At 31.4% G+C, this 13,443-nt stretch overlaps 2 protein-coding genes across 2 annotated transcripts; one reads left to right on the top strand and one right to left on the bottom strand.

The window, feature by feature from the left end:
- LOC122608104 lies at positions 1-3,583 on the top strand. The gene is made up of 2 exons (XM_043781194.1): positions 1-449; positions 3,115-3,583. Exons 1-2 carry the CDS (start codon positions 83-85, stop codon positions 3,435-3,437), a joined length of 690 nt encoding a protein of 229 aa, XP_043637129.1. The 5' UTR covers positions 1-82; the 3' UTR covers positions 3,438-3,583.
- A 1,578-nt stretch (positions 3,584-5,161) lies between these two features.
- On the bottom strand, positions 5,162-6,081 carry LOC122608105. Its single transcript, XM_043781195.1, has one exon. It carries the CDS (start codon positions 6,071-6,073, stop codon positions 5,468-5,470), a length of 606 nt encoding a protein of 201 aa, XP_043637130.1. The 5' UTR covers positions 6,074-6,081; the 3' UTR covers positions 5,162-5,467.
- Positions 6,082-13,443: the final 7,362 nt, after the last annotated feature.

Below are 13,443 nucleotides of genomic sequence, written 5' to 3'. Positions count from 1 at the left end.
AATCATCAACCAACTCAAATCTCAAAATCACACTTCTCCTCCTAGATCCAAAACACACTCTAGTGTGTGCCCAAAAAAAAACATGGCAACAAGAGAATCGGCAACAATAGAATCCAACAACATTCAACTAGATGCCCGAATCTACAAGCTCCCAGAAAACAACACAACTATCCAAAATAATAATGATAATAATAAAAATAATATTGGAGTAGTATTAGTACACCCATATTCAGTATTAGGTGGTTGTCAAGGTCTTATGAAAGGCATTGCTCGTAAATTAGCTGATCATGGCTTTCTTTCTGTCACTTTCGATATGCGCGGTGTCGGTAAATCAACAGGTCGGCCTTCCCTTACTGGCTTTGCTGAAGTAAACGACGTCGTTTCGGTTTGTAAATGGGTTTGTCAGAATTTGAACATCAATAGGATTTTGCTTGTGGGTTCTTCAGCAGGTATATACATATACATATATATGTGGCAGTTTTTGATTGTATATGATTTTGATATGATTTGGGTGTTTTGTGTTTTATAGTGAATTAATTTAGTTACATTTAGGCTTTTGGGTAAATTTGACATGTACATGTGATAGGATTTGCTTTTATTATCGGTTTTAGTTGCTCGAAATCGATAGTTGGTGTAGATATTATTGTGTTATATGTTGGTTTAATTGCTTAGTGCATTAATATAGATAGTTCATTTGATTTACGGATTATAGGTGGAACCAGAATTGAACTTGAACCGTAGCACAATATTTCCTACACTGGCCTTGTATTGGCGTAAAGTAACGATAACGACTAGATTGTTATGACGTTTAGCAATTTTAGCAGGTTTTGAGAGTTTTTTGACACTTATGATAGTTTATATTTCTCATATAGTTGCACAAGTATATCTTTATACGTTTTAATGATAGTAAAAGCTTTTGAAAGTTTAGAGATAGTTACATTGACCGGTATCCCTTATATATTTGACCCGTAACACCAATAAAAAATTCATCACTAACAAAAACATTAAACTACATGGATCTAGCAACGAGATAGGAAATGCGAGGAATATATGAGTATGGTAAAGTTCATATGAGAACTACAAAGGAATTGGAAGAATGCAAGAATCACAAAATTACGAGTTAATTCAACATTGAATACCTTAAACGTTAAATATCTGTTGAACACATGTAATTTGCTTGCTTCATAACTGAATATTTTTTCTTTATGGTTTTCTTTTGAATATCGTTTGTGGAAGATTTTATTCACATTCGAATAACATGTGATTTTGTAGTTCTCGAGTTTCTTATGACTCTGATTTGAATCTGCACAGGGATGAGAGTAACTTGCATCTTGTTACCAACCATATGACTGTCACAAAAACACACACTCTAAAGAAACATAATATGTATTTAGTAAAGGATAATACTAGGAATCAGCAAGATTACCGAAATATCGAAACCAAACCAGTACTGGTACTGAAAATTGATATCGATGGGGAATCGGTATCGGTTTTGAAGATTTAATGTAAACGGAATCGGTACCAACCGGTTCGGTATCGAGGAAACCGAATTTGGTACCGATTGCTTTATATTGTCTGCAAACATATCTATATCTTGGTATATGTATATGTTGAAGGAAGCAAAGCTTGCTGGCCATGCAAGATTGCAAGTATTATACAAGTTCCTTTCACTTTATAGTCATACATGATTCAATTGGCTTTACTTATCATATGACTATATACTCATTATAAGATTAATACAGCCAATAAATGGCACCAGAATGGCAATATTGTACAAATAATTCATTGCAAAAAAAGTGAAGCCAGAGTACGGAAGCTGTATATTCAGAAACATATTTGTTTGGATTACATGGACATGCTAGCAAAAAAAACTTCTTATCATACTCATGTGATCGGTACTAAATAGGGAGAAAACCGAAATACCAAAACCGGTAACGGTATCGAACCGGTACCGTACCCATGTAATCGGTACGGTATTTGGTTCTCACTTTGGGATATTTTCGGTTTCGGTAATATTTGGTTTCGGTATGGTTCGGTACAATTCCGTACCAAAAACCATCCCTAGATAATACTACACTTAAATTTCATATTTTCTAAATGCTTCGTTGAGTTTTGTGATAGTGGTTATAATGTAATTCGGTTAATGTTTGACAGTTTGACATATAATCATGTATATCTATTCCTTTCAAAGTGGGCAGTTATTATTAATTGTAAGGTATGACAATAATTTTTGAATGTAAGGAGTAATATTGTTACTAATCTAAGCAGTATTCTTTAGGCGGTAGTCTGGTATGGTAATTAAAATGGCTTTTTTAACCAGCTTTATTCAATACATGTCTTCTTTTGGCCATATTAGCGTAAAAAGGTATAAGAATGAACAGATAGCGGCGGAAAACAAAGTTAATGACCATTTTTCAACTTAAAGGGACACCAAAAGCTATAATAACCAAGTTAGGCTGTTTGAAAATTAAAAGTTATAATTACAAAAACATATAAAACAAGGGTAATAGTTACAAACCCTTTTTGTTCCTGTGATTTGTAATGAGAGGCAAGTATGTTAGTATTATTAGCAATTCTCATACTATGTTGCTGTACCCGGTAAAACATGTTTTGAGAATAAAGAGTATCTTTATACTTCTCCTCTAAATATTTTCATGTCCAACAGTTAATCTAAAAACATTGCTCTATGTTTTTACTCCTTACTACTGCACTTTGTTGCTGTAAACAAATAAATTATAATCAAAAAGTAGTTTTAGAGGATGAATAGGTGAGTCTCTAACTCTCTATATATAGAGGAAAGATGGTTTACTCTAAATAATTTTCTAAATATAGAGAACCCATTGAAGTGAGTTTTTGGTCCTCTACCTCTATATGTAGAGATAGAGGAGAGGATAGAGCATGCCATTGTAGATGGCGTAAGTAATTCACCTGTTCTGTATGTGCAACAACTATGATGACATGTAATATGCATCTCTTTCTTCATCCTGAATAGGTTCAAATTTGTATCATTTACTGCTACTCCTTGAGCTTTAAATTCAGAACAACCGTATTTCATCTCCAGAATTCTTATAAATACTTTTGTATTCAATCTCTAACTAATTCATTGTAATGCAGGGGCTCCGATTGCAGGATCTGCGGTTGATCAGGTGAATGAAATTGTCGGCTATGTGAGTTTGGGGTATCCTTTTGGCTGGACCGCTTCTATTCTCTTTGGAAGACACCACAAGGCCATATTACAATCTCCTAAGCCAAAACTTTTTGTCATGGGGACTAGAGATGGGTTCACGAGTGTCAAGCAATTGGCTAACAAGATCAAAGGTGCAGCAGGCCGTGCGGAAACCCATCTCATTGAAGGAGTTAGTCATTTCCAAATGGAAGGTCCGTCCTATGATACTGAAATGGCTAATCTTATTGTCACATTCATTTCTTCGTTGTAGTTTACCGTGTCATAAATATCTGTAGCATTTGTACTTATAATTCCTTAAATTTGTTAGTGCTGTTTATTTGATGAATAAGACTGTATTGTTGTAGAACTGAAGCCAACAGCCTTCTACTTGTCTATATACGAAATTTTCTTTCAGTACTTACCAAGTTACCATCGCTGATAAAATCCCATAATTAAATTCACCCTAACTGCTGATCATACTGTTCCCTGATGAAGGGGTCTGATGAAGGACAGCATAGCTTGTCCTTCTTCAGTTTTGCACCTAGTTAATTGACTTGTGTTGAAAAGGGGGTAAAAAGGCTCGGATTGAAATGAGTAAGTTTTGGTAAGCATTGAAATGCGTGGATTAGGTTGGGTTGACTATCAGATAACTTTTAAATATTTAGATTAATTGATTAGAGGTTGTAAACCTTTAGAAATAACCTATGGGTGTTTTTGTGACCCATTTGACCTGCTCAACCCATTTGATTCGTTACATTCTGAGAGTTTAGCTGCCCCATTTTGGATGAAATATAACCCAAATCAAGCGTTCATAATCAAATAAATTATAGTTATCATCTTTACTACGCAGAAAGTTTAAGCAAACATCAAGACCGAAAGCAACTGACATTCTTGAGAACTCAGGCTCTCGTTAGTTCATGTTAGAAAGTTTTAGGGGCACTCAAGGATGCTTTCTTCTCGCTAATATTAAACACTATATGATCTGTAAGTGAAGGCCTGGCAATCACCTCCCTAACCCTATATAAATCGCCCATGCAACATCTTCATCATGCTCACGGGCCACATAATTATTAACCATTGCGAACCGGCGTACTTTAAGTTCATATCTACCTGTTACTCTCCATATGAACTGGCATCTTTCCTAAATTGTTATTAACCTATCACTCTACATTTCTTTGTTATATTTCAAGTCGTCGTGACAAATTTCGAACCAAATTATAAACCTGGAATCGCAGAATCTGGTTTGTAGGTATGGTTGTAAATGAGCAACTAGAACTACTAATTCTGCTATTACCAATCGTGCGTTTGTTTCATGAGATTTTATCCAAATTCTGACGTGTGAGCGAGTTTTAATTTTATTCCTGTGTTAGTGACCAAGGCTTATAGCCATTTGGTAAACCGTACTATCGACTCCACTTTTGTTGGGTCACTAATACATATAGTTTATGCATAGCGCTCTGTATATATGCTAGGGGTGTTTGGATTCGAGTTGAATCAAGTATCAGAAATTTTAGGCTCGGCTTGTTTAATAATTACTCAGCTCGAGCTTGAAGGATTTTTAGAAATGCTCTCCAGCTCTAGCTTAAACCATGTAAATCTCCTTATAAAGTGATGTGGCTCATAGAAATTGTTCGCTCTTAATGACATCTGTGAAGTCCCCTCGTCAAATACTCTATTGACTCCATTTGACTTATTAACACCACTTCAAACAATAATGATAAGTGTTCAACTTCATACCCGTTCGTTTAAAAATAAAGTATCCGCATATAAATTTTGTTTTTTTTAAACATTATGCTTTTACTGTATGATGTGAGAAGTTATCAAATGTAATTTAAGTCTTCTTTATTTGATGCTTTTATAAAAAATACAGAGCTTAGACACAAAATTACACCCAAGCATTAATAACTTAACTATATTTTATTGTAGAACTATATATGCGAGAATGACAATCTTAGTTATTGAGAAGAACATCTGACTACTGATTCAAGAAAGAAGATGTGAATAACTGAATCTATTAATTAAGTTTCATTAATTAAGGGGTTTAGCTAAAGCGTAATTCCTAAAGATATTCTACTTATAAACACAAGAATATATTGCATGACCACAAACAAGCTCCTCTCAATTCCTATCAAAAATCCATCTTGCAAAGTTGCAATAGAAGTTTTTGATGAAAACCCTTGCTACAAATTTTTTTAATCATGCACTCTTGTTATGCTAACTATACCACTTCGATCCAACCCCTTTAATACAAATTAAGAGAAATAAGCCTATAAAGTATGTGATCAAGGCCCTCTAATAAACTCACACACTTCTAGCCATCATCTCTTGAAATCTCCTATATGATTCTTGTTTCTCCAATCTGAATTTCTCATGGCAATTTGCTATAAATTTATCAGCTAGACGATCAATCTCATTCATCTCATCGACAGTCATTGCAGAGCCGTTTTTTCCATGATCATTGCCATTCTTCTCTTCAAGCCATTGGAGGTACCCTGAGAGTTGGGACGACTCTGGTGCCATTTCATCTAAAAAAGAATTCCAAGTGGAGTCATAGTAGACGTGACCATTGGGTGAAGTCATTGGAACGACGTGGGATGAACACCAATTATAGTGAAACCTAAATGACCCAAAATAGAGTTTGTTCTTGTTTTTGTTCTTTTTCAAGAGCAAGGGTTCTAAGAAATGGACATTGGTTAGATGGATCTCTTTAAGAAGTTCCATTATGATGGTCTTGGCCTTGGTTAGAGCCCGAGCCACCCTAAAGAGGTGGGAGAAGATACAATTATGGATTAAGGTTTTGAACTTCATGGAGGTGGCTAAAGAAGCGGATGAGGAATGTGGTGTAGTTTTAATGGAGAATGCATGAGGGGATGAAGGGAGTACTTTTAGTTGAGACGGAGTGACCATTTTCTTGGTCTCTTGAGGATTGTATTTGGGACCTATAGTTTCAAAGGGTATTTATAAGCTAGGGAATTGAACTTGATTATCTTTATCTTGTTATGATTTAATTTACACGGTGCTAAAAAATGATATTTAGTAAAATTATTACATTTGTTACTTCATAGGATGGAACAAAAACGTAAGACACTTAAACTAAAGTCTAAAAGTACTATCAAAGAAAATGATGTGATGGACTATAATAGATGCTTGTATTTTTTTCGAATATTCAGTCAGTATGTTACATCAAGAAAACCTTACCGTATAATGGTGAAGCCTTGCACGTAAAATAGACAATGAGATGTTGACTATGGGGCGTTACAAATATTCGGAGAAAAAAACCCCAAGACTTAACTTGGATAAATTAAATATTACATTATGTTAAATGTAAGAGTAGATATCACTGAATTTGAATAAAACATAAATATTACACATATATTCAATTTAGGATATATCAACCATACTTTAGGAAGAAAAGCTTCATAAAAATTTAGAAACATTAATTATATGCTTATTTCTTCAATGTGAGTAATATTAAGGAAAATGATTAATCAACCTAACTCATATGCCTAAAAGTCAACCTAAAACCTTAAGAATTTGACATGTGGATTTCACTAATTTTCTTTCCTAATTTTGCCCCCTGATTTTTTCACATGTCATTATCTTATGATTAGATATATCTTTAGGCACACTAATTAGGTTGATTTATCATTATTCTAAAATGATGAAATTAAACAAGGTTTTCAAAATTAAAAATTAAACAAAGTAACTTTCCTTCAAATTCATGTGTCCATATAAATATAGCCAATGGGCACAACTTGAGCTCCATAATTTTTGGTGGATATGCTGCCATAAAATACATTTTTTTTTTTGTATGGATAATACTTTCACATGTAGCTATTTTTTAAGCCGTTTTGTTAAATGAAGCTTTAAAGTTTTCGTTAAGATGTATTAGATAGTTGTATATTTAACATAAAATACAGGGGTGAATTTTTAATATGAAAATGTACAATCTTTTTATGCACATTAAATGAAGCCCTAACCGCTTTGTTTAGCATTTTCTATTTTTTAATTGGAATCACTATAAAACATTGGTAACCCTTATTTGAATCATAATCTTGATGTATATTTGTTATTCTCAGAAGAATTCTAATGAAACGAGTAGTTTGAATAAGTGATTGATCACTAGAATATCATTGTGACACCTCTAGTAGTATTATCTAACTATATTCTGACATTAAATCATCAATTTTAAGTAACTTTAAATTATTTTTGTGAAATTTAAACTCAAAATTTATGGTACCACTAAATGTTATCCAATCACTTATACTACTTGAATGTTGTATACTGTACTTGATTTATTACCAAAAACGTGTATGAAAATAGATGATCGCATACTCGCATAGCATAAAATGTGAAGAGTGGGAGTAGGTAATCTTCATAGAAGGGACATTCACTTTGCAATTTTCATGTGTCCCACTATATTTGCCCATTCTTTTTCCTAATTTGAAACATCTAATATATGTTTTTCTTGATGGTATGCAGGACCACTTTAATTGATGCTAACAAGACCCGACCCGACAAGACCAACTTCTGATTCAGAACCATGTCTTTCTTTCTTGGATCAAATTCATGCATCAAAAGTTGTTCCATAAAGATGACGAAAACTTGTACACAAGAGTAAAATGACAATTTATTTAATAATCAGAAAACTTGTTAACAAAGGGGAGACATTTACTTATAAATAGATTGTAACTTTAATCATACAAACAACTTTTTCTTATAATCCTATCATTTCGTACTATGTTTTTATGATTCTAAACATATTAGTATACTCATTTACTTTTCTGTTTGACAATTCTATGTCATCGAATTATTTTTCATCCGTTTTGTTCATAAAAACGAGGTATGTTCATTTTGGGTAATTATAAAAAGTTCTTTAATAAATTTGGTTAGAAAATGATATTTTTCATTTATGCAATGTCAAATTTGTATACACAATCTTTAATTTTACATATAATGAATAATGATTTATCTATATCTATATCTATAAAATATTATAAAACAAATCTACTTTTCAATTTTCAAACTTTTCAACATTCTAACAATCAATATAATTTATATAATTTATATTATACTCGCTGCCACTATCACCACCAATCACCGCCACCACCACTCGCCGCCGCCGTTGTCATTACACCGCCACCCGTCACCACCACCACCGCCACCACTCGTCGCTACTAAACCGATGCATCGTGTGGGTACTTTGTCTAGTGACATAAAGCAACTAATATAAAACAAATTAATAACTTCAAAAGTTACATACTGGATAAAATTAAAATAATTAATTTTAACTTAGATTTTTTAGCCACCGAAATTATAATTATACATAAAACAATTCAAATATATGTATTGTTGATATACACAGGACGTTTATTTTTCTTTAGTTATTAAATGGCGATTGTATTAAGTGACTGGATGATCTGTGTATGTATTTAGTAATAAATACATAATTGATGGTTATTTTTTTTAAGTAATAAAAATATGCAATTTGATTTAGTGTATTAAGTTTTAAATTATTTGGTCTATTAAGTGGAAAAAAACGCGCTTTAGCTATTGATGTTAAACAATGACATCAATTGTATAATCACCCTTAGTTATTACTTATTAATTTTTTCTTAGCTTCATACATGCAATGATGCAAAATCCATTTGACCCATGATTTTTCCTTTTTTTTAGCAGTTTGGAAATTTTAGACCGACCAAAGGCTTCAAACCCGCTTAAATCATTTGAAACAATATTCTGAAGTGGTCAAAATGGCAGTAAAACAAAATGAATGAAAAACAAAATAAAAAAAGAAAATAAGATAAGATAAAAAAGTGGTCCATATATGCCATGGGAATCAGAAGAAACAAAATACAAAGGGGAAGGCCTCAGACTGTGCAACTCGATGAGGTAAATATGGCCGATTCCCCGCCGTAATAACTACCACCAATATCTAATTTTTTAATTTAAAAAAAAACATAAAATATTCAAAATATAATAAAAAGTAAAAAGATATCTATACATCAAAAAATTTATATTAAGTACATTTGCGACTTCGATTTGGTGTATATAGAAAAATAGCAATAATCTCATTTTTAATTCAATAAGGCGTTAGGTGAATATAATTATTGAGGAAATTCGGGCTTTATCTTACATATAGATTAAAAGCCGATCAAGATATAAAACTTTGACATGGGAAGCTTGAAGTAAGTTTAATCTTTTCGAGTTCGGTTAGATAATATTTTGGTTTATTTTGTTAATGGTGTATTAATTTACTTTTGGTGTATTTTTGTGTATGTATTATAAACTTGCTTGGGCTTAACTTTTTGTTGGGTCATATAATAATAGTAATTGATTTTGTTAGTCGTTAAATAAAAAAATATCGTTTTTCGTATTACTTGTCAAAAAAAAAAAAAAAAACAAACATCGTTTTCGTATTTCGACTTATTGGACTTTTATGCCTTTTACGTTGATATTTGCTTATTGTATGTATGCTTACATGATACCATTGTTACTTTGCTTCGAGTTTTGTTCATGCTTCGGGTTTTGTTCATGCCACTCTTTATAGCGTTCAAATCTCGTTTGAATTTTGTGTATGTGGTTATGTTTAGTATAATTTTATGCTATTCTTTATTATGTTCAAATGGGTTTCTATATGCTATGTTTTGTTGGATATGCTCTAAAGTGTGTTAGGTTGTATGTTATGTTATTATACTCAATGTTTAACATAGCTAGGTGATACCCGATTGACAGGTTTGTTTATGCTCCTCTTACACTCTCTTTTTCTTTCCTCTTTTAGTCAGAGGTTCTTATGTAAGCAGTCTCTTTATCCTTTGGTAGGGCAAGATTGTTTATATCTCGAAGATAGATTCCCTCTTGAGGGGTGAAGTTAGTGGAATCGTGACCCTTAAATTATAATCAAGGACCAAGATTTAAAAATAATCATTGAATCTTCGCCCTTGATATTAATATAATGGTCAAAATTTCTCTAACTTGACTCAAGTTTAAAAAATAATTTGAGAAAATCCTCATTTTAATATCCAACCTTTTTTATACCCTGCTATGCAAGGATAAGATATTGTTGTTGTGTTGTTGTATGGACTATTATGTAACTTGATCATGTTTTCATCTAAATTTTGGTTCATATATCCTCGTTGTTCTTATCATGAAATTAAAGTGATACATATTTAACGGGTAGTCATGTTTGAAGGGCACTGGATTCTCGTTCGACATTATTTTATATACTTCAATTTTTCATAGAAATAATTTTCGAATAGAAGCAAACCTAATTATAATCCCAAAAATGGTTGTTTGATAAATTTGAATAAGGTATATGTGATTCATATCTATATTACATTATATAAAAATATTTTGGTTTCATTTATTTTTTAAAACTAATTATTACAATCCTAAAATGTTTTTTTTTTAAATCTTTTTTCCCAATATTTTTAAAATGTGCACTTGAATTACCTATGATTATTACCTTAAATACCTATAATGCTCTTAATTAACTTGACTTACAACATCTACCCTTAATTCTTAATACAATTCTTACACCAATTACTTTTATCTCCACCGCTACCACCCATCGTCGCCACCACCATCGTTGCTGCTATGTAACCGCTGCATCGCATGGACATATGACTATATAAAGAAAAATGATTGATTTACCTAAAATATAGACATAAAGATATGATTAATGTTTTAGATGTTTATTATATGTATCATGAGTTTTTTCTTTATAAATTTTTCTTATTTATTATGTAATGTGTCTTCATCTTATTCTTTGATTGGCCTATTTATAAACAAACCCACTAGACCTATTAATCACTATCTCCATATAAATAATTCAAATTTCCTAATATGCTTGATTTTGAATAAGAATGAACTTTTTGATTATTCTCCAATAATCACTTATACAAAACGTATAATAAGAATAAACATTATGACTACACATAATAATATAGGCTGATTTATATCAAATTGAGTCTAAAGTTCCATTTGATATGTGACTAGTAAATCAAACATATTCTATTAAAATGAAGGTTGGATATATTATTTTTCTTCTTTTATGTTTTTTTATTAAACTGAACGACTACTACCTATACCTATGTTAACTTGCATAAAACAATGTACTCGTATAAAATATTAAGATTGATGGTTTTATGGGTGGATCCACACATAACTTATGTCATGTATGTGGGACATAAATGGTACTAATTATCTGGATAAAAGTAACAAATTATCCTATTAAAATAATAACAGAATAATACCATACTGACATGAAAACATTAATATAGAGAAGGAATGCTTGCAATCAAAGATACCCGCTTGTGATGTTGGCTTGAACTACGCCGTATTTATTACTTTGTTTAATGATTTTATCAAATGCTTATTGTGCTAAAGAAAAAACTTTAACAAAATGTTTACAATTTGGCTATTTAGGGTAATTTAATAGTCTAAGACGATCTCGTATGCTCACGAATATAGACAACACTGGATATCTAAAGGCCATCACACCTGAATCATATTCAATCTATACGGTAATTACTAGTAATTATAACAAATTAAAAAAATTATATATATATATGGTCCTTTTCGATACTAAAAATTTTTGATACAAACACAATCATATACTAAGAGTGTCCACTATATCTTATGGGAAATTCCCACCGCCGTTAGCACCTATTTTAGTGTGATTAATTATTATAACTAAATAGTCTAATAATCCTCTTAATTATGAAATAATGACATGTGAAAAAATCAAGGGGCAAAATTAAAAAAGAGAATTAGTGGATACCATATGTCACATTCTTAAAGTTTTATAAGAATTATTAGGCTATTTGGTTAAGAGGATTTATCATTTTCCATATCTTATACTATACATTTGTTTACCCACTCGACTCGCTTAACCGGCCATTGAAACACTTATATCACATTGAAAGCTTAATTAAGTTATAAAGTTGTTATACATATAGTCATTGGATCCAAAAGCATGCTTTCATTCATCCCATATTCGCCCCACAAATGAAACAGGACCCACATAAAATCCCCTTCTTGTTATTTTTAATTCAAAGTTTTAAACTCAATAGTTGCATTTTTCCCAATATTAATTTCAACACAATTGATATTGGATTTTCACACATGTACGTAGCTAAAGATCGGTACATCTGTAAAATCACATAAAGGGAGATGCGGGTAAACATCACCTTTAACTTTATAACAACTTCCCACACCTTTTAAGAAAACCTAAATCCCTCCTTTGTGGATCTTGACAATTATTTTATTCATGACTTGGTAATTTTAAAATACTACTCCGTATATAATTTAATAGAAAATGATAATCTGACTAATTTGATAGATTTAAGTACATGCTAAAACACTTTGTGTTGAAAATGACATATCAAAATTTCAAAAAAAAAAAACCATATCCATATATCATAATCAGTTTCTTTAGACATGTGTTTCGACTTATCAAATTAAACACATGCATCTATAAATGTATAAAAGTCGATGGAAATATATAAAAAAAATCATGTAATTTTCATATTAAAAATCCACCCCTGATATTTATGATAAATTTAAAACTATTTAAATAACCATCATAACTACAACTATTTAAAGGTAACGTACGTTGATCTTATGTTGTTCTATTTTAGCGAGAGTGAATTAAGGACTTGTTTGTTTATTTATTCATTAAGTGACTGAATGGAAAAAAAGTGACTGAATAGAAACATGATGTGTGTACGGTTTAAGTCAGTTTAGTTGTTTTTTTACTTAGTAAGTCAATAACAAACATATTTGATTGACTTAATGAATTAAGTCAATCAAGATTAAGCCATAACTTTTTAATTAAGACATTATCAAACACTACCTAAATGTGAAATTGGATATGGATATATTGCCGGCCCATTACATCTCAAGAGTAAACGTTTTGATGGATACCTAACTATAACTATATATGCTATGTACATCTGTTTTTATAGACAACTCCACAATAATGAGACTTACAATTAAGTCATATGTACACTCTTTAATTACTTTAACTCTTAATTAGAAGGTATCATTGCAATACTTGTAGCACAAGAGATTGTGTTATATCGGTTTAAGACATACATACATGTATCAATTAACCTGAACATATACATGGGAGCTGGGAGATCAATCAAGGGGAGTTGTTTCGAACGAATGCTACCAAATGAAGTAAAGGGGAGAAGTTAAAGTAAGACGCAATCAATCTCGATGACAACGGGCTAACATGGATGACTAAAGAAGGTGATGAGTTTTGATTAGAA

The sequence above is a fragment of the Erigeron canadensis genome, chromosome 7 (genome assembly GCF_010389155.1).
Source record: "Erigeron canadensis isolate Cc75 chromosome 7, C_canadensis_v1, whole genome shotgun sequence".
Classification (NCBI taxonomy): domain Eukaryota; kingdom Viridiplantae; phylum Streptophyta; class Magnoliopsida; order Asterales; family Asteraceae; genus Erigeron; species Erigeron canadensis.
This window is presented reverse-complemented; position numbering and strand designations above follow the sequence as displayed.

Bases quoted from the DNA above. Each gene is read 5' to 3' on its own strand.
- LOC122608105 (XM_043781195.1), bottom strand. From the start codon at position 6,073: ATGGTCACTCCGTCTCAACTAAAAGTACTCCCTTCATCCCCTCATGCA.
- LOC122608104 (XM_043781194.1), top strand. From the start codon at position 83: ATGGCAACAAGAGAATCGGCAACAATAGAATCCAACAACATTCAACTA. The intron at 450-3,114 runs GTATATACATAT...ATTGTAATGCAG, and splicing joins GCTTGTGGGTTCTTCAGCAG to GGGCTCCGATTGCAGGATCT.